Source organism: Xyrauchen texanus, chromosome 24 (assembly GCF_025860055.1).
Source record: "Xyrauchen texanus isolate HMW12.3.18 chromosome 24, RBS_HiC_50CHRs, whole genome shotgun sequence".
NCBI lineage: Eukaryota > Metazoa > Chordata > Actinopteri > Cypriniformes > Catostomidae > Xyrauchen > Xyrauchen texanus.
This window is the reverse complement of record NC_068299.1, coordinates 28,715,563-28,741,735: the sequence shown is the minus strand read 5'-3', so window position 1 is coordinate 28,741,735 and position 26,173 is coordinate 28,715,563. Positions and strand designations below refer to the sequence as shown.

The window sequence follows — 26,173 nt, the reverse complement described above, 5'->3', positions numbered from 1 at the left end:
GCTTTGGACTCCGGTCCGGTGCCTTGAGTGTCCAGACCACAGCTTAACTCCCTCCCTCGTGCTCGTGTAGAGTAAGAAACTACATAGGAGATCCTTTGTTTAGGAGGGTCTGGTCATGGCTGATATATTTACAAGCCGCTGGAGTCCCTATGCGATTGGCTGACAGGGTGCTGTCTGTGTCTGCGAGAGGCATGCGTCTGGTGTCTGCGGCAACAGCCATCCAAAGCTTCTCTCCTCAGCACTGATCATGCAAACCCGGGCTGCTCGATCTGCATCTGCCACTAAAGCCACTTATTATTCTGAAGCTGAGGGAGGCAAGATGGCCACCTTTTAGGATTATGCTGCCTAAAATTGAGGGTCTGCCTCTGAGGAATGATAAGGTACAACCCAAGACTGGGCTTTTAATGGCTATCGTCTCAGTCAGGCGCTATAAATAGAGTGTTATGACTGTATGTGTTTGTGTTCTTGTTGTCTTAGCGGCATTGATCATTTATCTTGACTAATGTTTTGGTTCTTCTTTCAGGGAGGGTGCAAGGATATTTCCAAACCACTGAAAAAAAAGCGAGTTTCAAAGGTAAAAGACTTCTATATTTTTTGGAGCAAAGTTTTAGGTATAGTAGTGCAGCATTTAAGTCTTATCTGTATTTTGATTGTTTCTTTACAGTAAAATGTTGTGCTGTGCAGTTCTTTTGAAGCAGTTATTGAGTGCCTTAAATCAGTGTGTAATAGACTTTAGGCTGGCTGAGGGGTAGTGGTTTGTATTCACCTGCGCTACGCTGAGGTTTTTTTTTCTCTCTCTGTGAAGTTTACAATCAGAAATGCAGCAGAGTATGAATGAAGAAAACTCATAACTTCAGAGAAATACATGTGCGCACACACACACACACACCAGGAAGGAAGCATGCTTTTTCAAAATTCGGTTAACAGCAAAGGCTCAACGCTGTGAAACTGTGCACGCAAGGCAGTTTGAGCAAACTACTGACTTTGATGTGTTCAGAGGGGGCTCACCAGACTGTCTTGGCAGTAACCGAGCAACTCGACATACTGTAAAGATGCACATATGAGAGAAGTGGTTGTTAAAGAAATGTTCTGGGCTCAAAACAAATTAAGCTCACTTTACAGATTTTCACCAAAAAATATTTAGACTCGTCCCTTGTTTATATACTGTACAGTGTATATATAAAAAAGCAAAAATTCTGATTATAGTAAGTTATTCACAATGGACTCCAAAGGGGCAAGTCCATAAATATGAAAGTACTCACAGTTTCAATAGTATAACCACAAGACGTTAACATTATACAGGTTAACATGATTTTAGTGTGATAAAATCAGTTATTTACCAGCATATCAGTGATTAACAGATTACAGGGTTTACCAGCGTTACATCGTCATGAAAATGAAGTTGTAATATTGGATATAACGTTATACAGATGAGATTAGTATGCAATTTTATCACACAAAAGTCATGTTACATGCATTTTGTTACATCTTGTGGCTATACTTTTGAAACTGTGTGTATTTTATTGTTTATGGATTGACCCCATTCACTTTCATTATAAATGATTTACATTAAACACATTTTTGCTTATAAAAAAAAAGACAATGATGTTTTTTTTTTTGTTTTTTTTTTGTGGTAATCAAAGTTATTCCACAAGTTTTGTCAATTGATCTTAACTTGTATTAAACCCAGAATATTCCCTTAACTTTTCAGTACAAGGGAAGTTGGCACAAAACATCTACGTCTTGATCAAAATCAATATATCAATGTATATTTTATGTGCTGTAACTGGTCACCATTTCTATTTCTATTAAATTGTTAAGTCTCAATTGTTACACTTTTAAAAGTACAGTACACATATTACATGTAGTCTCCCAATTAAAACGAGCTCATAAAAATATTAACAACATGCTGTTTAAAATAGCTACCCACAAACTACCTACCTCCTAAATAATGAACACATGTCAAACAATGCTTTTTTTGCACCTTGCATGTGATAATTCTTTACCTTGTGTCTGTCATAGAATGAAGCTGTATTTTGTTACATTGAATGAGAGCATGGTGTTTAAGCTGTGCGGTGAGATACACGGGAAGTCAGATCACTCCTCTAAGAATGCACAAGTCGTCCTTCCTAACATCGAGTGATGTTTTCAATAAAAACCACATTGAGCTTTCAGGACATACTTCAAAGATGATTGTAACATACAGTTGTCTTTGATCCATGTGGATGTACATAAAGTATGCAGCTGATTTGTTTACTTTCTTAATATACTTCCTCCCTTTGTTTATGAACATAAAATATTTTCTTACTCTGATACTGTAATTTGAGGAGTTGTATGTAGTACATACAGTTTAATCAACATCTGTTTTAAATATGTTTTCATTTATGGTCTTTTCTCTCACAACTCTTAAAAAGTTTTGTCAGGTAATCAAATTTTTTTTAACTTTGCATCTGAATAAAACTGAATTAACTTGATTAGACCAATTAAAAGATCATTTTAAGGTAGATATATCTCCTTAAAGGCATACTTCACCCTAAAATTAAAATCTTGTCAGCATTCTCATTCTCACCTTCATGTTGTACCAAACCTGTATCCATTTCTATCTTCTGTGGAACACAAAAAGAGAGATTAGGCAAAATGTTAGCGTCAGTCACCATTAAAAGAATGTGGAGCAAGGTTCAAATGGGAAAGGAGGAGGCGGGAACCGACTGAACTTACTAAGTAATATTTTAATAGGAAATTCAACAAAAAGACACAAAAACATAAACGCACACATGGCAGCTGCATGGTTCCCACACACGCTGCCGTCTGGTCCTCGATCACTCCTCTACCCTCTGGTAGACGACATCCGCTCCTCTCTGGGCGGATATGTGGCTCTCTCTCTCTCTCTCACTCTCTCTCAAATTGCCACATTCCACTGCACATATCCCTCTCCTCGGCTGATTAGTCCAATTGGGGGCAGGGCATGCGTAGTCATGGCCCGGCCCCACCCTCCTCCTCGTCACTGAATGTTCACCCAAAAAAAGAAATTCTCTCATCATTTACTCACCCTTATGCCATCTCAGATGTGTCTGACTTTCTTAGATTTTTAGAAGAATTTCTCAGCTCTGTTGCTCCTCACAATGCAAGTGAATGGTGATAAGACATTTTGGTAGCTCCAAAAATCACATAAAGGAAACATCCATATCTTCTGAAGCCATATGATAGGTGTGGTTGAGAAATAGATAAATATTCAAGTCCTTTTTCCTTCACTTTCACTTTCTCCATGTTTTTTGGTGATTCACATTTGTCGTGCATATCGCCGCCTACTGGGCAGAGAGGACAATTTATGACAAAAAAAAAACTTAAATATTGATCTTTTTCTCGCCCATTCCTGTCATATTGTGTCAAATCCACATGGATTTAATCACTGGAGTCATGTGGAATACTTTTATGCTCCCTTTATGTGGATTTTGGAGCTTCAACATTTTGGCACCCATTCACTTGCATGGACCCACAGAGTTGAGATATTCTTCTAAATATCTTTGTTTGTGTTCTGCAGAAGAAAGTCATACACATCTGGGATATCATGAGGGTGAGTAAATCATGATAGAAGTTTAATTTTTGGGTGAACTATACCTTTAACTTTCAGTTATTACATTTGAGCGTTAATTAGTATTTGAATTAGCTTCAGTTCTTTTGACATTCTGCTCCAAAAGAAAGCATATTATAAAGTTTATAACTTTGTGTTATAAGCAGTTTACTCATTTAAACTCCTGGCCATTAAACATCCATCTACAAATGTCTGGTTATAATGTCAAGCATTCACTAGAATGTAAACTCAAAAGAGACCTTATGTTTATCAGTGTTGTCTTCCCTGGAGAACACCAGCATTAACAACTGGAGCGTTGCAGGTTCACCCAGAATTTGCACATACAAACTACCTCTGAGTACGAATCTTCATCTCTTTGCAATGTCTTTTTCATTGTGTTTTCACAGCAATGCCCATGTTCTATTAAACCTATTTTGTACTCATAAGATCAGACTTAATGACAGAAAAGGACCAGGCATGAAGCATTGCTGATAGCAACAGTAGTTTTTCCTTCTGCACTGCAGGAATGAAGTAAATCAAACCTCTACACTGGATGCCCATTTATTCCCCATCCAGTACTTTGTCATCTAACGCTGACTGCTTTTCTTGTTTTACTTTTGGATGGGAACATCAGAAGAGCTGATAACCATTCCCTTTGTTTTACTAAAAGTAATAACCGTTGCAGCAGCTTCCAAGTTATTGCCTCACGTTTGTTTTGACCCTTCTGTTGCATCAGCGCTCTCTTGGCATAAGTGTTAATGATAAATTAAGTTTTCCTAAACTCTACATTGTTGGTGCTGCTGAATGTATGTACACACTCCACTGAGAGACAAATGTATCTAGCTTATAAATACTAATAACAATAAAACCACAAGATACTCAAAGTAACTGCCAGACTTCTTCAAGGACTTAATCTTCTTATGCACAGTGCTTTATATGAGTAGTAAAATAGTTTATGAGCAGTGCTTAGGTTAAGCTTAGAAATAAGCATTATATGAAGCCAGGCACTCTATGAAAATGTTCACACAGTTTTTTCATTGTCCCTAGACTGAATTTTACAGCTAATGTGCTGCCATGATTATTGTAATTGCCACTGGACTGTTTTCTGGTTCCGATCTCCATAAGAAGCAATGAAACGAGCATTCCAAATGGAAAACCACAAACATTTGAAATGTTCATTTAAGTAAAAATGAGATCCGGGCAGGCTTAACTTGTGCAGTTGTTGGCTGTCATAACAACTCAAAGTAGTTAATGATATCAACGTTACTAACCTCCGTCCATAGCTTACATCCTCCACCCACTCCTTAAACTTTGACGAATGAGGCACAGGGGAAAAAATGGTAATCGTGAATGATGAAGTATCGGCACTCTGGAGAACATGCACCATTGTGAGAGAAAACACTGGAGACCTGAAAACAAAAACAGTCCTCTGTTATCAATCATGGAACATTTCCGCATTCTGGAAAAAGGTGGATAAAAGGATTCTGTCTACTGATAAATTAATTAAGTGTAATAAAAGTTCACCCCATAATGAAAATGCTGTCATAATTTTCTTGTGCTCATGCTGTTTCGGTCTCATATGTGTCACGATTCCCTTGTTGTCTGCCCCATGTTTCACTAGTCATTGTCACAAACTACAATTCCCATTATTCCCGGCCCTCATCACTGCCAGCACTCAATCATTGTTCTCACCTGTGTCTCGTTTAGTCATTATTGTGTTTTTGTACTTAAGCCCGTTTGTTTGTTCAGTCGCTGTCGATCGTTGAATGTGGGTGTAGATGTTTTGCCGTGTTTGCCCAGTTTGTCAAGGTTACCGTTGCCCACCGTGAATGTTTCTCCAGCCCGTGTCTTCTTTGGATGTTTTCGTGTTTTGGTTTTGTTCTCCCATCGTGGATGTTTCATTTGTTCTTGTCTTGTTGGTTTTCATTATTGTCAATAAATACCGCACTTAGATCCTCACCCCTCGTCTGCCTCCTCCTGCTTTCCTAACAATATGGCTCTCTCTCTTTTGTGGAAATAGAAAAAAGATGCAGTGACAGTGAATAGTGACTGTGGCTAACATTCTGCGAAGATCTACTAAAAAACAATTAAGTAATTTTTGGGTGAACCACCCCTTTTCATTATTTTCCTCAAAACTATACAAACAATACCCCATAATGACAGCATGAAAGAAGTTTGGTTGAAATCTTTTAAATTTATACAAAATTAAAAAAAAAAAATCACATGTACATAAGTATTCACAGCCTTTGCTCAATACTTTGTTGAAGCACCTTTGTCACCAATTACATCCTCAAGTCTTTTTGTGTATGATACTACAAGCTTGGCACACCTATTTTTGGGGAGTTTCTCCCATTCTTCTTTGCAGGACCTCTGCACAGACATTTTCAGATCTCTCCAGAGATGTTCAATCAGGTTCAAGTCTGGGCTCTGGCTGGGCCAGTCAAGGACATTCACAGAGTTGTCCCGTAGCCACTCCTTTGTTATCTTGTCTGTGTGCTTGGGGTCGTGGTCCTGTTGGAAGATGAAGCTTCACCCCAGTCTGAGGTCCAGAGCGCTCTGTAGCAGGTTTTCATCAAGGATGTCTCTGTAAATTGCTGCATTCATCTTTCTCTCGGTCCTGACTAGTCTGACTAGCCGCTGAAAAATGGTAGATGGATGGTATTGGCCAGGTGATGAGTGGTGGTGGCGTAGTGGCTAAAGCACAGGGCTGTTAATCAGAAGGTCACAGGTTCTAACCCCACGGCCACCACCATTGTGTCCTTGAGCAAGGCACTTAACTCCAGGTTGCTCTGGGGGGATTGTCCCTGTAATAAGTGCACTGTAAGTCGCTTTGGATAAAAGCGTCTGCCAAATGCATAAATGTAAATGAGTGGTGCCTGGTTTCCTCCAGACATGACGCTTGCCATTTAGGCCAAAGAGTTCAGTTGGTGTTTCATCAGATTGGAGAATTTTGTTTCTCATGTTCTGAGAGTCCTTCAGGTGCCTTTTGGCAAACTCCAGGCAGGCTGTCATGTGCCTTTTACTGAGAAGTGGCTTCTTTCTGGCCACTCTATCATACAGGCCCTTTTGTTTGCCATTTTTGTCACTTTTGCACTCCTTAGTTTTCACTTTTGTCCCTGTTTAAACACATCTTTTATTCTGAGATTCAAATAGCATTTAAAATTTTCTGGATTGCAATATGGCAAATTAAAGGAATAGTTCACCCAAAAATGAAAATTCTGCCATCCCAAACCCATGACTTGTTTCTTCTATAGAACACTAAAAAACACATTTTAAAGAATTTTGCAATAAATAATTCCATACAATAGCAGTTTACAGTGACTCACTTCAAAATTAAAAAAGCACCTATAGTGACACGTCAATAACATTAAACATCATTGGCTCTTTTGCTATGACATCATGAAGCCAGAGATTCTTTTATACTGAAATATCATCCTCCAAGGCTTTAGCATAGGAGAGAGCATAACGGTCAGCTTGGATCGCGAGAGTCTTCTTAGTCAATTGCCCTGACATCAATGAACCATGTTCAGAGTGTTACAACAGTAAATCGCATTTTGAATGGGTTGAACCGTATACTGACACCTACTTGTCACAAAATTGTCTGTAACTTCTCTTATTAAACAGCAATTTTATCACAGTAATCTCCATACAAAGTTCAGTGTAAAACATGCAGCCAATACATTAGGTGATTAGCTGTTTCCTCATAAAAGCAGGTTATTCAGCGTACTGAAGCATCTCCTGCATAGACATCTATTAAAAAAGAACGGCCTCTGGTCTCCTCATCAGTGTACTGCTGTGCTGTGCTATATTTTGCTAATCTTATAGGCTCTCCCTTGGTAGAGGGGTTCTGATGACACTTGGTAGAGAGTAGGGATGTGCACGAGTAAATACTCGAGTTCTGCATAAATTATTGGAAAAGTAAAAATACAACTCGTATTACGCAAATTTTGCTTTGCTGCCCATAAATACAGTGAAATGCTCATTAAATCCTGAACACCCAAACTAAAACTCGCAGTTATACCTTATAACTTAAATGCATTGGGTGGAGTTGTGACACAAGATATTCAAATATTTACAAAAATGTGAGGGGCATACTCACTTTTGTGAGATACTGTATATGCCGAGTGTTTATATACATTCTTTACATTATTGCGGCAGTCTACTTTATTACTTTTTCTCCGCTTTGGGTGAGCTTAAATGCTTTTGTTCTATACTTTTTTGTTTACACAAATTGCTTATTTAAAATTTTCAACAAAAAAAACCCAGTTTATAATATAAGCATGTTTAGCAAATAAACACTTGTTTTGAAGTGTTTAATATGTGACGCTACCATATTAATTCAAATAATAATAATTTCACAATGTTTTTTTTCTTATTAATGAACTTAATTTAAATAAACAAATAATAGAGAATTTGTTTTTCATGAGCTCAAATATTCGAATACAAAATTATTGAAAAATGCCCAGCCCTAGTAAAGAGACATGCAAGAGACAATGTTTGATGTGTCGCCATATTTTATGTGATCTTGGTTGAACTATTTTCATAAGGCTAGGACTAAACATTACTTTTGTTTTTGTTTTTATATACTGTATAAACTCCCCCAAGTACTGGCAATGTCGCTGATGTAACTACTGATCAACTATGACACCAGCTTTCATACGTTATGATGACCATTAACAGTGTGCACTCATTCATACCACAACTAGAACATACTGAACCATGTCTATATATTTCCACTGCCTAGGTTGAGTCAGAGTTAAATTCAGCAAATGGCACAGACTCAGAGCAGATGGAGGAGACCAGTGTGTCACCAGAGGAAGAAGAGCATTACATATCCCAAACACACAATGTCCCTGATTTTCTCACGCCTCTCCAGCATGGCCTGGCAACAGCACCTCCTGGAAAGCAGCCCTGGACCACTGATAGCAAATTTGTCCTTCTCATCTCTCAAACTACTCTAAATGGTGCTGAACACATCAACCCAAACACTGAGAAACATGCTGAACTGTCCTGTAGAACTACAAACATGACTTGTGAACTCGAGGCACCTCAAGAAAAGACAGTTCCTTTGAAGAAGATCAAACTGGAGGAGCAATCGGTGGAGATAGATAACCAGCACTCAGTGCACTTAGAGTCTAACGGGTGCTATGAGGATCCTTTATCCACTCTAGCAGCTGTAGTCTGCTTCTGTAGTACAGATAGGAAAGCTATTTTTGGGCGTCAGGCCTCAGATATCTGTTCTTTAAAATCTGAGCCGAAAGAAGAGCCTGATCAGTGTCAGTCAATTCATGGAAAACCAGCAAAACCTCCTCAGCAAGATAACATTGCACTATCTTTACCCAGTGTCCAGTCTCTGGTCCAGCATAGGAATATTAGTGCTGAGCAGGCTATAGCTATTGAGGCCTTGACCCAACTGGCAGCTACTCAACAAACGGTGCTCTTCAGAACAGAAGACCAGGACACTCAGCAAGAAAGCGCAACGTCTACATACTCTGCTTCAAGCAACCCCAAACCTCCTCTGGAGGCTAAATCAGTTTCAGATATTTTCTCTAACAAGGTATCAGTAATTAGTTCATCCATGCACCAGACATCTGTCATCCGCAGCCCTTTGAATAGGCAGGTCAACTTCATCCAAAATCAGCGCTGTGCATCTACCCCCAGAAAGCTTTCCTTGAAGGATCTTCTGGTAGCTAGTTCAGAATGTGAAAAGCTATCGGACACTGCAGAGAACCAAAGATACGGCCAAGCAATTTGTAAAGCTGACAGGTTAGAAGGCACTTTTAAGAAAGCAAAACAAGGTGATGGGAATCCTATCTCAAGAAAGAGGGATGAGGAGGAAGTTGCTGCTCAATTGGTGCAACTTGCATTCATGATCCAATCAAGACAATCGAAGCAAATCACAGAAAACAGTCCCCTGAAAGGAATGCCAGCACAGACCATAAAATACAATAATATTTTGGGGCAGCATTTGAGAAAACAAAGGAAACCTAGAACGACACCTTCAAAACCCAGAATATCTAAGAAGAAAGCTGTTGAGGTTGAGGATAACCATTGTAGGATTCAACTGGCCAAGAGGACACCCAACAGAAAGACCCCGCACAAGGCCACAATCCAGAAAGCAATTTCGCAACATAAGATGAGGTTTCAGCACAAAAGTAGTCCATATCTTCCACAAGCTCAGATAGACCTGAAAAAATACATAGCAGAAGCTCACCATGAGAACAAGCAGCTCTTATATTTCAGCAACTCTCTGAAGAAAGAGCACTTAGACTTCGAAACAATCACAGGCTCTGGGAAACATAATGGCTTTCACTTTAAACAGGAGCATGGTGGCAACACTGTATCACCGCCAAATGGACTCTTCTGCAATCATACAAATGACCATCTTGGTTCTTGCCAGTGGAGGAAGCATGAATGTGAACAACACATGATTTCTCAGGCATCGAAAACCTATGATGTGCTAAACCATGGTGCTAAACAACAACCTCAGCATACCATGCCCAGTGAACTTTTGAAAGACTTGCCACAAAGCCCAGGGGTGAACCATAAAACAAACAATTTAAAATATAATCAACACTTGCACACAAATCTAAATGGACATTACAAAGTGGAGAAGTCTGGTGGTGTCACGGTGCTGTCCACATCCACTGTACATTTGGAAAATGGTGACTTGCCATACACTGGAGAACAGACTCCCCCTAAACACACTCTAAACAGCTTTTTGGAGTCTCCAATGAGGTTCTTGGACACACCAACCAAGAACCTGCTCAACACCCCCTCCAAACAATCCACTGAACTGCCCTCCTGTGACTGTGTGGGTAAGTCACATGAGCCATTTCATTATTTTGATCTGTAGACTGAAATTAAATAAATAGATAAATAAATTCTAGCTGCCTTGCTGGAAAATAAAGTTTAAGCTGGTAGCTTTTTGACCAACTTTACCACCTTAAGCTAGAATGACCAGTTTGTAGCTAGTTTGTTGCTGGTCCAAGCTGGTCTACCAGGCATGGACCAGCTAATGACCAGTTTACGCTACCTAAAACCAGCTACCATGTTCTAAACACAGCTACTGTCTTAAATTGGGTCTACCTATCTCAAGTTTTATTTTTATCTTTTTAACTTTTTTTTTATTGATCATTTATCATTTTTACCACAGAACAAATCATTGAGAAGGAGGAGGGTCCATACTACACTCACCTTGGAACTGGCCCAAATGTAGCAGCAGTGAGAGAGATGATAGAGAACAGGTATTTTTTCAGTATTAAAATACTTTCCCTTATCCCAGATTTAAAGGGTAGTTGACTCAAAAATGAAAATCCTGTCATCGTTTACTCACCCTCAAATTTTTCCAAGCCTGTATGACTTTATTTCCTCTGTGGAACACAAGAGGAAATGTTAGAGAGAATGTCATCCTTAGACATCTCTTTTCCATGCGATGAAAGTGAATAGTGTCAAATGGAGGCTAACCTTCTGCCTACCATCTCCTTTTGTGTTCCACATGAGAAACTAATTTGGGTTTGGAACAAGACCAGGGAAGTATATAATATAAGAATTGTAATAACTCAATAAATAGTAACGATAATCTCCCCACATGTTCCTGGATCAACATCCTTTTTGGCCCTGGAACAACATTCCTATCAACCAGTAAGATTTAAGCACTAGGATCGAAGGTAATATAATGTTACACTATACTTATCAACCTGTCATAACACTCCAATTTTATATGTAGGTTATGTTCAGGGTTGTGGTTATAGTTAAGTGTAGGGGTTATTGATAGGACTGTGTTGTTCCAGGACCAACAAAAGATCCTGGAATATGTCCTAATCTGCAGAATCACGGTTGATCATTGACATTGGAAAACTGTTGTGCAAGATGACTGAAATCTGCATGTAGATTCAGACTTTACTACAAAGTAGCAACCACAGATGTATTTCAGCAGAAACACACTTACATGCTCTCTAGAAGTTGCAACAGGAAGCTCATGACTGGGTTCAAGGGGCCCATATAGTAATTTTCACCACAGAGGTTAAGAACCCACACCTTCTGGAAACATCTCAAATCTAGCACTCACAACACCCTCCAATGGAAAGCACTACAAACAGAAGAGATAAATCCCAAAAAGAGCCCTCTTATCCAGCTGGTCATTAAACGTTTTAAGCTTGACACTAACTAGTCCGATACAAACACTACGGAAGATCCAAAAATACATATCATCGATATGATTAAATTAACCTATATAGAACACTGGGAAAATTAAACCAAAACACAAAGTAGACTAAAATACTATAGATCTTTAAATAGAGAATATAAATTGGCAGAAAATCACAGTACCATCAGAGATACCAAACAAAGACAAATCTTAACTAAATCCACGTTTAGTGACCACAGTCTAGCCATTGAAAAAGGCAGACACAAAAAATATTGGAAACCAAAAGAGGAAAGATTTTGCAAACACTGTAGAACATGTGAGGTTGAAACAGAAATGCACTTTCTCCTACATTGAGAAAAATATAAAAACATCAGAAACAAATACAAACCACAATTCCAAAAATCGCTTTCAGACTTACTCACACTGACAGATGAGGAAAAAATACAAATCATCCTAGGAGAGGGATACATGGCCTCTGTAGCAGCTAGCTACGTACCAGCATGCCATTGCCTGAGGGACAGTGTGTAGCACAATTATTGTGCTACCAACAGGCACCGCTGGTGATGAGCATGTGTGTGAATCTATGTACAGTATATAACATTGTGGTTACTTTAACTTTAATTTAATTGTATTTTTTTAATTTTTATTTTTGCACTTGTATTGCCTTTTATTGCATTTATTTGTTTTCTTTATTGTATATTTCTATTCTTTAAATGCATTGGCAATATTGGAAAATGTTAACAATCATGCAAAAACAGGGGGGCCTGGGTAGCGCAGCGAGTATTGACGCTGACTACCACCCCTGGAGTCGTGAATTCGAATCCAGGATGTGCTGAGTGACTCTAGCCAGGTCACCTAAGCAACCAAATTGGCCCGGTTGCTATGGAGGGTAGAGTCACATGGGGTAACCTCTTTGTGGTCATGATTAGTGGTTCTCGCTCTCAATGGGGAGCATGTTAAGTTGTGTGTGAATTGCGGAGAGTAGCATGAGCCTCCACATGCTGTGAGTCTCCGCGGTGTCATGCACAACGAGCCACGTGATAAGATTAACCACTTTAACATTTTACGGTCTCAAAAGTGCAGGAAACTTAGACTTGTCCTCCCCCACCCAGACCGAGTTGAGTAACCAGGCCACCACAAGGACCTGCAAGTAGTGTGAATTGGGCATTCCAAATTGGGAGAAAAGGGGATAAAACCAAATGTATGTTGTGGTGATGATGTTTTCAAGAACCGGCTCATTTTTACGACATAAAGCATCTGCTATGGTCCTTATAGGTACAGTTGCCCCAAAAATTACATTTCTGTCATTTACTCACCCTCATGTTGTTCCAAACCTGTATGACTTTCTTTCATGGAACACAAACAGAGATATTAGGCAGAATGTTAGGCTCACATCTCCTACGTTACATCTCCTTTTGTGTTCCACAGAAGAAATAAAGTCAAACGTGTTTGGAACACATAAGGGTGAGTCAATTATGACAGAATTTTCATTTTTGGGTTAACTAACCCTTTAATTTTACCCCTCACAAAGTAAGTAATTACTTTTGCTCACTGCTCTATTTTCATCACAGGTATGGTGAGAAAGGCAATGCAGTCCGTGTGGAGGTTGTGGTGTATACTGGCAAGGAGGGGCGGAGCTCACAGGGTTGCCCAATCGCCAAGTGGGTCAGTGACTAGTATGACATACATTGTAATCTATGGCCTTGTTTATATCTGGTATTAAGATCCATTTTGGATTATCTGATCACAAGTGGTCATGCGACTGAGGCGAGACACATCACTGCTTCAACCAGAAATAGCTTACAACTTTTTAGGTTACAACTTTTTATAGTATGCCTTCAGAATGTTGATAAATCAGATAAAAAACATTAAGGATGAGGCTGTCCACTTGTGTTCGGATCACACGAGGCCAGGTGTAAACGGGTCTATGAAGAGGTTGCAGCAAATCTGTTGTTGCATATACTGTGTGCTTGTGTGAAATTTCCAGATCATACGTCGTGGAAGTGAGGAAGAGAAGTTGTTATGTCTTGTGCGGCAGCGTGCTGGTCACTGCTGTCAGAACGCAGTGGTCGTTATTCTGATCCTGGCCTGGGAGGGGATCCCACGCGGTGTGGCCGACAGGCTGTACCAGGAGCTCACACAGACTCTCTGCAAACATGGCTCACCCACTAGCCGCCGCTGTGCCCTCAATGAAGAGTGAGTCACCTGTAACAAATGGACAGAGTGTGTGGGAATGATTCATGCATACACTCCCTCACAGCATCATTTTGTAACTGTAAATTCATTAAAAAGTCAGACATTTGTGAAATAACATAATTATCCTTTTCTCTGCAATAACATCATAAGTACTTAAGCATTAGCTTTCAGTTTCAAGTTCTGTTTTACTATAGCCAAGATGCCACTTCATCATCAACATCTTTATCTTCTTCATCTCTCTTGTTAGTCGTACCTGTGCATGTCAGGGTATGGATCCAGAGACCTGTGGTGCCTCCTTCTCTTTTGGTTGCTCCTGGAGTATGTACTTCAATGGCTGCAAGTTTGCACGTAGCAAAACGCCCAGGAAGTTCAGGCTACAAGGAGACTACCCTGAGGAGGTCAGCTTTTACTGGACTTAAGGCATCTTTACACAGCCAAGATAAGGCTGTTCTGTGCCTGCTCAAAATTCAATGTAAAGACACAATGCAACATATAAGCCAGACTAAATTATGCCTGTAATGACCGACTTCATCCGCTAGTATGTAACGCTGTTTTGATACTGCTTCTGTGTGAACGAAATGCAGCATCAGAGCTGGGGGTTTTTTTTTATTTCCCTTTTCTCCAAATTTGGAATGCCCAATTCACACTGCTCAGTAGGTCCTCGTGGTGGCGTGGTTACTCACTCAATCCGGGTGGATTTTCTCTGCTTCTGAGACCGTCAGTCCACACATTTTATCACCTGGCTCGTTGTGCATGACCCTGCGGAGACTCAGCATGTGGGGGCTCATTTTATTCTTCGTGATCCATACACAACCTACCACACTCCCCATTGAGAGCGAGAACCACTAATCGCAAACATGAGGTTACCCCATATTACTCTACCCTCCCTAGCAACCGGGCCAGTTTGGTTGCTTAGGAGACCTGGCTGGAGTCACGCAGCACACCCTGGATTCGAACTTGCGACTCCAGGGGTGGTAGTCAGTGTCAATACTTGCTGAGCTACTCAGGCCCTCTGCATCAGAGCCGTCTTAAACTTTAATTTTAGCTAATGCTATCGCTGAGCTACCCAGGCCCCCATCCCTCCATTTCTAAAAAAAAAAAGCCAAAATCTGGGTTACAGTGGAAATGAACGGAGCAATTTCCTAAGCTTAAAATACTCTCCGTTTCAAAAGTATAGCCACAAGACATGTAAACATGATTTTAGTTTGATAAAATTGCTTACTAACCTTTTCTGTGTTATGGTTATAGTCATTTTTCAAGTCAACTTCATTACCATTACAATATAATGTAAACAAACCCTAAAATAACTATAAAAATTATGATTTAAACAACTTTACAGCTCAAATAATACACAAGTTTTAAGAGAATAATTAATGCAAGTGCTTTAAAAAAATTATAAGCTTCACATTTCTGCCTTTAAACCCTCCAAAAATTGGCCTCATTCACTTTTATTGCCCCAATTCTCTTCTGTTGTAAGTGCCACACTGAAGCCTTGATATTTGCTTTTTTAAAAGAAAGGTAGGGATGTCAAAAAATTATTTTTGTTGTAATCAGCATTAAGCCACAAATGCTGTCGATTGAGCTTAACTTGTATTGAACCCAGAATATTCCTTTAATTGTAATGCTTAGATCTAGCATAATCATAAGCTTTTAAATCCCCCTAAAAGCCTATAGTTACCTTAAATGAGATATGCTTCTCTCATGAGAGCAGGCCTGGTTCCAGGTCAAAATCTCTTCGGGTGCTTCTGAATATTTTGGGAGTTCTCTAGTAGCTAAAGTGAAGCTTTAATGCACCAACATTATTTGATTGAGGGTGCTTTAATGTTCGTGTTCACCCCAGTAGAACCAGGCCTGCATGAGAGTGTGTGTACCTGTATTATTCCATTAACTTCAATCATTTTAGCCTGTTGCCCTCTAGTGGCTATAATTAAAACAGACTAATTTAGTAAGACATCACTAACATTAATTGTTTGCCCAAAAAAATACAATTATTTTGTTTTTAAATTCAGCCTTATCATTCTAACATGTATGGTGTTATTTTACTGTGGAACACAAAAGGACACATTTAATTAAAAATATTTAATTCTAAATTCTGAAAAGAAATCTTGATATGCAGCTCTTTTCCATACAATGACAGTTCAATGTGACCACAGCTATCAAGGACAAAAAAACACATACCATAAAAGCACTATAAAGTAGTCCATATGACTTTATGGACAAATACATTTCTTAATTAGTATGTTTGTTTTGTTTTCCAGTAACAATATCTAAATATTCTTAAAACAAGATATATTTACTTGAAAAGCAAAATGGTATTAAAATATATTACATTTTGTTCAGAGAAATCTGATCAAATTTAGTGAGTATTATGTTTAAAACAAGACAAAAACTAAAATCTGCCAATGAGGTAAGAAATAGTAAAAAACTGGCAAAATATTTTTTCTTGTTTAAAGCATAAACCTCTCTAAATTGTGTTTGATTTCTTTGAAAACAAGACAAAATATCTTATCCAATTTTGCTTGTCATGTAAACGTATCTTGTTTTAATAATGTTTAGATATATTTACTGGAAAACAAAACAAAAACACACACACACAAAAAAAAAAAAAGAAATTTGCAGTGTAATAATATTTCCTTGTGGCAAAGCTCAGAAATCTCATTAGTGTCCATATCAGGAATAGAAAGGTAAACACGTTGCACCAAATTTGATGTCATTGTCATTTCTCATGTGTTATAACTAAATGCATCAGTTTGAGTATTTTTTAATTTATAGTCACTGAAATTAACCTTAAAGCTATGCAGTAATGCTGTATATTTGCTATTTGGGTTTAGGAGGAGAAGTTGGAGAGAAATCTGCAGAATCTGGCCACAGATTTGGCACCCGTGTACAGGAAACTGGCTCCAGAGGCCTTTCAGAACCAGGTCAGAATCACATATTCAAAATGAATCGCAATGTTAAAGCAGCTTTTAAGGTTTGCTAATTTCATCATCCAGCATGTAGTTTCATTAGCGTGCATGATGTGTTGCACTGTGTGTACACTTGTGTTGAAGTATTGTCATGATGTCAGGTTGAGCAGGAGCAGCAGGGGCAGGACTGTCGTCTGGGCAGGAGGGAAGGTCGACCATTCTCTGGTGTGACTGCATGTGTGGACTTCTGTGCTCATGCTCACAAAGACACACATAACATGACCAATGGAAGTACTGTGGTGAGGCTCACCTCCAGGATCACAATTTTAAATCAGGGATTTCAATACATTAGAAATTTCCTTGCTGAAAAGACCATCATTGCTGGGCACCAGCATATAATCACAAAAATAATAATAATATAAAGTTGACTCTTTCTGTGAACTGCAGGTATGCACTTTAACCAAGGAGGATAACCGTGCAGTGCGAAACATTCCAGAGGACGAGCAACTGCACGTCCTGCCTCTTTATAAGATCTCTGACACGGATGAGTTCGGCCATGTTGAGGGCCAGTGGGCTAAGATGAAGACAGGGGCTCTGCAGGTCCTCTCTTCCTTCCCAAGAGAAGTGAGAGTGCTGGCTGAGCCGGTAAAGTCAGCCCGCAAGAGGAGACTGGAGGCTAAAAGAGCCCATGCTGAGAAACTTAACGGCCTGGATAGTAAGCAGGTCACTCCTGTAAAAGGAAAGAATGAGTCTCTTAAAGGTACACCCACTACAGTCTTCATTCTTTATTTTAATCCTTAAAGTTTGAAAAAAAAAAAAATTATTAATTATTACTATTACTGTTCCTCTTACCTTCGTTTGGGGATTTTCCAAAATCCCTTACTCAATTTTCTTGTTCCATACAGATTTCAGCATCTAACTCATCCCGCACAATTTGTGTTATGGACATGTGTGATGGTTTAAATCGTGCTGCTAATTGAGGAGAGGTGTGCTAGGGCTTTTAAAAGTGATCGGGTGTATGATGTTCACACAATGGGTGAAAAAACTGGCAAAAAGTCCTCTATCAGTTTTCTGTCAGTTGTGCATTGTGTGTACAGTAACATGTCAGGCTGATGAAATTGAATGCAATTTTCTCAAGATGTCACTAGATGTATTCTCATTGAAATCTATTTGAATATATAAAAGGGGGCTGGGCAGAGTCATAGGTGATGCAAGCTGCAAAGAGTGTTCTTAAATTTTAAAGGCCTAATGAAGTTCTTCTGTCTTTTTAAAGTTATTGAAGGCTAATGCTAATTATGTTAATCTACTGAGAGTTTGGTAATTGTCTAAAATTTCTTGTAGTCACATGGATTTTTGTACTCAGTATGGTTTAACTGCAGCTATATGGTAAATAGCACAGTGTGACATATCAGAGACAAACCTATCTGACATATAGGTTTACAAAATGTGTCTATATGGGGTGCATCTGTGCTTTTCCTCAACACTTCTAATATGCAAAAAGAATAGACTTACCACATCAGCTGAAGACAGAAATGAAGAAACTCAAACCATATGTCCTGTTGTGGAAAGGAACTGATTTTCGCACTGCAAAGACGTCACTCGCTCATTGGAGATCACGTCGGGGTCACCACTTTGTAATGGGGGAAGGGGATAAGGTAAAGGAGGAATAGGGAATTCCCCTTCATGGTATCCAATGGCGTGGCTGAGGGTCTTCTGCGTGTTCTGTCTTATCATGCGCATTCAGTTTAAGTTATTTCATTCCAATTACATAACAATATTATTAATTTTATGATCCTCATTTATTATATCTGACTCCAATTATAAAAGGTTCTAAGGATATATTAATGTTCTAATCTTAGTTATTATCATTAAATTTGGTTTAAAATGTAATCATCGTATTTGACTCTATTTTATATTGTACTCGTTCATTCGGATTCCTGTTGCTTGGAGAGTCTCGCACGGGCCGTACACGCGGCTCTCACGGACACAAATACGCCAGTATTGGTCATTAAAACAGCAATTGACTAGATACTAATTAGATTGCTGCTCATGCTTGCCTTTTTATCTACAAGTATTTTATTTAGTCCCCTTAGATAGTAAACACTTAATTAGAATAACATTTCTACCCAGAGGTCACGACCACTAAATTTACAAAGATAAACCAACAAAGATAACCCAAGTTAAAATAGATTTATATGATCATGCCATAGTTTCCTATGTACACTTAGCTAGAAAATATTACAATAACCAGAGGTTTAGACTTCACCCTATTTAGGCTTGGTTGACACTTCATGTTGTCCTAAACAGAAATTCCCTATCGAGCCTGTACACTCTTAAGTACACTAGAAATAATCCCAGTTAATTAGTGGGAGCTCTAAAGTCTCAGCCGGTGTGCCCCATGCTCCACTCAAAACTGAGCTTCTAACCTGGTGGAGGATTTGCGGAAACATGGACTGAACATAATCTACTAAAGACAATAGTTTCAGAGTAAATCAGAATAAATTAAAATTTAACAATTTATTATCCAGGTCAAATAATAAATTAATCAATCCAATTAGACAATAATAAGTCAAATTTAGAGATTTTATCAAAACATAAGTAATTCAAATTGCAATTACCTGATATAAACTACACACAGTAAACTGTGTGGGACGGTCTGACTACAGAGAACCTTGAACAATGTGTCACATTTCCTTAAATACCCAAACCATGAACAAAGGGAATTTTGGGAGTGGTTAGGTTTGGAAGTCCTGGGGACATACCTCAGTAATATACAGGCAGGAATGGGGACAGACCCGAAATGGATGGACCCGTCTCTCGCTCCTCAGCCAGATCCATACAAGAGCCCCACGAATTAAGTGTGGGCGCAGACTCTCGGAAGTAAGCAAGGCGAGCGCGAAGCATTTTGACCAAGAGAAGATCGCAATGCGCGCACCCGGCCTGCCCCATCGCGAGAGCAGCATACTCTTCCCCCAAACAGGGCCATAGAGCGTAAACAAGGGAACACACATCGTTTGCTCTTACTTTCAGTCATTCTCTCTAAATTCTAACTCCTAACAGAGGAAAGAAAGTTCAGACAGGCTCGTGAAGCACACAAACACAGTGATCTGAAGATAAAAGATCTGACGACTCGCCTGTGACGCATCTATATATAGCCCTGCCGCAGGTGCATCCAATGATTACACCGGCAGAGGCTATAAATTCCAGTCAATGTTCATTGACGTGTTGCACACATATTCACAGCTGGTCACACCTAAAGCTGTTACCAAAGCACTTTTCAGCGCAGCATCAGAAGTGTAGCTTTTTGAAAAGGGAACTCTGCCCCACTAAATCATAAAGACGTGGGAGTAGGCTCTTTTGATTTGGGGAAGTGTACTGAGGCCATTTGTGAACCTATCCTGGCCCTTAAGGGCCCCTATTAGCCCCTAGGGCCCCAGCCTTATCTCAGCATCAGAAAATTGTAAAGACATGGAGTCAGGCTCTTTTGACTTGGGGAAGTGAACTGAAATCTTTGGTGTGACATTGTGGCAGCAAGTTTTTCCTCAGCAAGCACCATTCAAATGTTCTTCAAAAAATTTACAGATCTAGTTATTATTATTATTTTCTATTTTGACAGGTTTCAAACACACCTCTGTTGAACATTCACCATGTAAAGAAAAGGAAACTCAGAATCTCTGTTCAAGAATGCAATTGGCTGGGTTTCAAGACATTGGACGACAGTTCTCAGACTTCCATTCTTCTAGCCCATACAAGCAGAGTAACACATGCGCTACACCTCCTGTGGCCTCCAACTTTGGCACGGTTACACATTCTACTTCACCTCACTCAGACTTCACTCAATCCCAGCATGATTTCTCTGGAAGAACCACCCACAACCATGGTTCTCATTCTTTTAAACCTAGCCCAGTCCTGGATGCCTTTCAGCAGATTTCTGCAGAGATCTCTGAGCAGAAACCATTCAAAAACCAGCCATGTTTGATTGACCCCATGAGAACAAACTTCTATAACTGCTCTGATTACTCTCCCTCTTTCAAATCCGAACCTGAGGAGATGCGGTGCTTCCAGGGTGGGACGGCTCCCACTCTGCTCTCCTCGCCAATGGCTGAGGGTCTTCACAGTCGGTTGAACTGCCAACCTAGAGGTCAACTAGGCCTTGAGGACCACAACAACCCACCCATTACTCCAGAGGTGCTTAAGGCAGAGGAGGTATGGTCAGACAGCGAGCACAATTTCCTTGACAGCGATATTGGTGGGGTTGCGGTGGCTCCCTCTCACGGCTCGATCCTAATCGAATGTGCCAGACGGGAGCTACACGCAACCACTCCTATCCTAAGACCCAACCGCACGCATCCCACTCGCATTTCCTTGGTCTTCTACCAACACAAGAGCCTGAATGCACCTGGTCATGGCCTGCAACAGTGGGAGGCCAAGATGGCTATAAAGGCCAGGGAGAAAGAAGAGGCGGAGCGTCTGGAAGCTTTGGATGCCAAGGATAAAAGGTTGAGGGCAATGGATTCCAGTACAGAGAGTGAAGATGAGACTTATCCAGATGAGAGACACAAGCTTCAGGTCCCTACCCGTCAATCGCTAACAGTTACACGTGATGGCGTCATCGTGTCAGCCCCCTATGCCCTCACACACGTTACTGGGCCTTATAACCGCTGGACGTGATATTTTCCGTGCTTTTCAAGCTAATGCCTTACCTCAGTTAGTTCTGTTTCTTTCACACCTGTTTTTATGTGCCCTCTTTCAGTTGTGATCATGTCAGCTTTTACATTGAATTAGACTATCGTTGGTTTTTAACTGTGAGTTTTGGTGTGTGTGTTTGTACATGTCTATGTTTTTTTATTGTAAAGAGATGGTGCTCAGAACAGATATTATAAAACTGGTTTTATACATATAGATTGAATTAGTGCATAGAATATGTGATTATTTATTCTGATCATTTTGAAAACTATTTTGTAATTTAATTTCTGGTCCAAGCCTGTTTACTGCAATAGGATTATGTCATTCCTGAAATGACGTGTGTAGTAAACACTTCGAATTGACATTGTCAAATGTGAGTTCTATTTTCTTGGGTGCTCTCTTGTAGTTGCTCTGGTGCCATTGTAGCAGTAATGTTAAATGACAATTGGTCATTATAACAACTTTACATTTTACATTAGATTGTTGGTCACATATTTAGATTACAGGTATTGACCTAATTCACACTAGCACAATCTTTGGTTTTTAACTGTAATGAAAATGAGGCTGATAGGGATAGACTTACCATCTCTTTAATTGCACACACAGGATAAAGCTTTATAAAGTTGCTTGATGCCACCTGATTTTTCACAACTCATGTTGTGTGGAGTTTTGTGTATACTGAATGTTCTTGAAAATATATTATTTCAATGTTTTGTTTGCAAAACAAAAACACTTTAATTTGCAGTACAGCCCATTGAAAAGACTGTAAGTCTATCCTTCACAGCATCGTTGTCATTCCTGTCAAAAACAAAAAATGGCACTTCTGGGGAAAATGGTCAATAGCTTTTGGTTTCGTCTCTTCACTTTTCTGGGTAAATTGTATTGGTAATGAAGGTAAAAAAAATTGTAATGTGAACATAGTTTCCAATAATTAGCATCTTTTAAAAAGCACTTTGTAAGTTTCTAATATGCACATTTGGTTTTTATTGATTATTAATTATCAACACTCAAAATTGTTTGGTGTATCTTTCTGCAATTCAATCATGATTATGAACTTTGCATATTTTAGCAATAATCATGTAGGGTTTTATGCTGCAGTTTGACAACGTGTCAAAATCAAAACCATTTAATTACCTTCACTTATGTAAATGATCATGTTATTTGTTGAGTTTTGAAGCATGACTTGAAAACAACTTAATCAATTTTTATTTTTTTTAATGGTGCTTTTAAAGAAATCCCACGAAACCTCCTGAGATGTCATTTCATATATTTTTATTGCTAAATGGTGCATTTTTATTTTAAATAAATCCCCTTTTTTGGTGAGGGGAGCCATGGAGTAAATCAATATCTGTACATTTTGATATAAACAAAAGTTTGTTACATTTTTATTTGGGTGCAGTGCATGGAAAGGTCAACTTTAAAACCATGACAACTTTGTAATTGCATATTTATCTAGAGGCCTAGTCAAGATATTGGCTCAAGTAAAAGCAAAAAGGTTTACATTACTTTTACATGAGGTTTAAAGTGAACACAAGGCTGAAAAGTCTTTTTTTAATTGTTCTTCTTCAAGGTGCTAAAGAGTGTACGTCAGTGTTCAAAACCATTGTACAACTAAAATGCTGTTATATTTAAGCACTTGAAACAGTATCTTTTCATGTTAATTCTGAGAAATTGTACACATCATCTCTGAAAACATGTTTTGACTATTAAATCGCACTCTAGTTGCAAATATAGGAAAACTCTACAATAACTCAATGTGAACCTATGTTTTGAGGAACTTGAAGTCACAAAGTGGCATGGGTATATTCACGCTACTGTCTCATCAATTAAATCTATTTTGCAACTGTTGTTTTTGTGTAAAACCATCATGTATAATGAAAATAAGACTATTGTAACCATGTTTTTTTTTTTTATAAAACTCAGAAATAAGCACTCTTCTATGGTGCTCATACATAGTACCAGACAAGTCACATATAGGTGCTGCACTAGTTTGGATCTTTAATTTTTGGGGGTGTTTAATATTTACCTTACTTAAAAGCTGAAGTGTGCGTATTTTTCAATGTTTAAATACTTTCTCCTTTTCCACCTTAATAGGCAGAGACAACCATAAATAAGCCATTTGTAGGTTGGTTCCCCCGAAAAGAGTAAACTCTGTGGCACTATCAAAACATTGCTCTGTTCGTTTTAGTTGCTGTCTGCTGTCTTTTTTGGACCAATGGCAGAGGAACTTTTGCAATTCCGTTTGGTGACTCTAGTGGTGCAGAAATGTAACACTTCAGCTTTAAACGTCATAAGCATGCTATGTTGTGTTTTGTCCCTCTTTACCTTGTGTGACACAAATACTATGACCCTCACAGTCACCCCATATTAATTCATTATGATTAAAATATCAGGACTATCTTTTGGACTCAATAAATTGAATGGCCTAAGGGAAATTCCAATGCAATTTGTTTTAAAGCTCAATGATTTTATTTATTTTTCTAAGCTATTGTTTTCTATGAATTATGTTTTGGTTTGTCTCCATGTCCCTGTTCAAACTCTGTTATTATTCAACTTATAACTACACAACTACTGATACATCTAGCTTTTTACAAGTTTGGCTCACATAATCTTATTTCAGTTATCAAAAATATTGTTCATGGCACTCACAGCAACATTTGGTATAAGAAAAACAAATCTGAAATAAATATTGTTACATTCCTTTTCAAACCAATACAGTATTCACCTGGCTATCCACATTATAAATCTCTTACATGTTTCTCATCCTTTGTTGTAGTTTTTTTCCTCCCTCTTTTCTCAGGTAGTCTGTGCCCTCATGTAACTTTGGACATAAGCTTTTAGGATTCTCATAATGTCTTCCAATCAAATTCTCAGAAATGTTAATTACTTTTGTTTATATTTTGTGAAATGGTCAAGTGGTAACCCTTATGTCATCTTCAATGAATTAACTTGTTTGGCAGTTATGTTCTATATACTGTGAATGTCTATACCGATGGGTTAAGGGGGAAGTGTGTAAAAAAAAAATATTATGTTAAAATAGAAAAATCTCTTTTCCCAACTTTTATTGCAGAGACAACTATTAAGGCAACCATTCGGTTCCGGCAAAATATGTAAACATTGTGGCACTATTAAAACATTGCTCAGTTGTTTGTTTGAGTATCCCAACTGGCCCAGTATAGCAGCAATGACAACCAGTGAGTTTGGGTGGGACTTTTTTTTATTTGTGGTTAAGAAATTACACACTTCACCGTTAAGTCTGAATGTAAGCCATTGTGGGCAACATTAAATGTTGTGATCTATAATGTCAAATTGTACACCTCCTATATGTAAAATCAAACAAGAACATATTATGACTTGAAGATTTCATTCTAAATGACTTGGAATGTTTTGTCAAGGAAAACACCAGCTTTTGAAAAATTTAATAAAACGCACAGTTGTAAGCTACTAATGGAGTCCTGGGATTACATGCTTTGGTATTTGCATGCTTTCTGAATGGTTTTTAATTTATATTCTTGTACTTAATTCATAACTCTAGATACTTAATACCTGAAAACTTGAAAAGATAAAACACATGGCCAAAGCCTGGATTTCACACACACACAAAAAATGTGTTTTACCCATTCTGTCTCTTAAAGCATACTTTATTGAAGGGATCATGTCTGTAACAATTAGTACAAGCGCTTGAGTTATACTTTGTGTGTTTACATCACGTAAACATATAACTCAAGCGCTAATCAATTTGGACATGATTTAGCCTCATCCCTTCTCTTTAGGTAAGCAGATTTGCCCACTAACAACACATTGCGATCAATGCATAGTTGATTCTACATAGGCCATAGCAATGCATTAAGTATGAGCATTTATTATAAATATTTTGCATTTATTTGTCAGACACATTAAACAGTTTAGGTTAAGTACCAGCTGATTTTTCTCACTTTCATAGAAGTGAATTTGAGTTTGGAATATGTGTAACAGATGTCATAAATGAGCAGATGTTTAAAAATGAGGCTGTATAGGGGAAAGATAAAGAAAATATAAAGGAAAGAATGCAGCCTTCTAAATGGAAGATTAAATTGTGTGGTTTCTGGAGTACAGGATCAGCAGCAGAGAAGACTACATAGGCCTATAGAGCAAAACGGCAAACTCAAGAATGTGAGGGCCCTGTGCCACTGACGTTTGGCACTAAAGAAATTATATTGATATAATGTGTGAGATATAATATGAAAGATCAGTAAACCAGTAAAGCACAAGACAGACAGACAGACAGATAAAGGCATCTCTGGTGGAAAACAATTGACATGTTTATTTCTGGTCATTATTTGTGCAGTATAGCAACTGCACCATACTATATATCTACAGTATAAACAGTCAAACTTACCATGGACCTGCCCTGTCATTAGACATGTACCACCGTAAATAGTACCTAGGAATGCAATGTAAATACCATGCTACATGACTATGGTAATGATTCTAAGATATTAACCTTCTCAGTGGCGGGCCATGCATTTAAAGTCAAGGCCTTCAGTGTGATTCATGCCATTAAGAAAACAGTTTCACAATGAATAAGACTATGCCCTATGCCTTTGGGCGTCATACATTATGTCGCAGGCAACTAACTAGTAATAACAATTGGCATTTTAAAAACACATCCACGCACGAAAGCCA

The 26,173-nt window shown here is 38.6% G+C and overlaps 1 protein-coding gene across 3 annotated transcripts in view; it reads left to right on the top strand.

Moving 5' to 3' along the window:
- Window positions 1-24,952, top strand: part of tet1 (tet methylcytosine dioxygenase 1) — a 67,882-nt gene extending 42,930 nt beyond the window's left edge. Inside the window, exons 1-11 of one of the 3 annotated variants that reach the window (XM_052090194.1) lie at window positions 119-380; window positions 524-574; window positions 8,316-10,389; window positions 10,728-10,818; window positions 13,292-13,385; window positions 13,708-13,916; window positions 14,164-14,314; window positions 16,748-16,837; window positions 16,984-17,121; window positions 17,270-17,582; window positions 20,439-24,952. In XM_052090194.1, coding sequence (XP_051946154.1) covers window positions 339-380; window positions 524-574; window positions 8,316-10,389; window positions 10,728-10,818; window positions 13,292-13,385; window positions 13,708-13,916; window positions 14,164-14,314; window positions 16,748-16,837; window positions 16,984-17,121; window positions 17,270-17,582; window positions 20,439-21,493 — 4,308 coding nt within the window. In that variant the 5' untranslated portion in view covers window positions 119-338 and the 3' untranslated portion in view covers window positions 21,494-24,952. Of the gene's footprint in view, window positions 1-118; window positions 381-523; window positions 575-8,315; window positions 10,390-10,727; window positions 10,819-13,291; window positions 13,386-13,707; window positions 13,917-14,163; window positions 14,315-16,747; window positions 16,838-16,983; window positions 17,122-17,269; window positions 17,583-20,438 lie in introns of those variants that run through there. The other 2 variants (XM_052090192.1, XM_052090193.1) reach the window with 2 other exon arrangements.
- The last annotated feature ends 1,221 nt before the right edge of the window (window positions 24,953-26,173 follow it).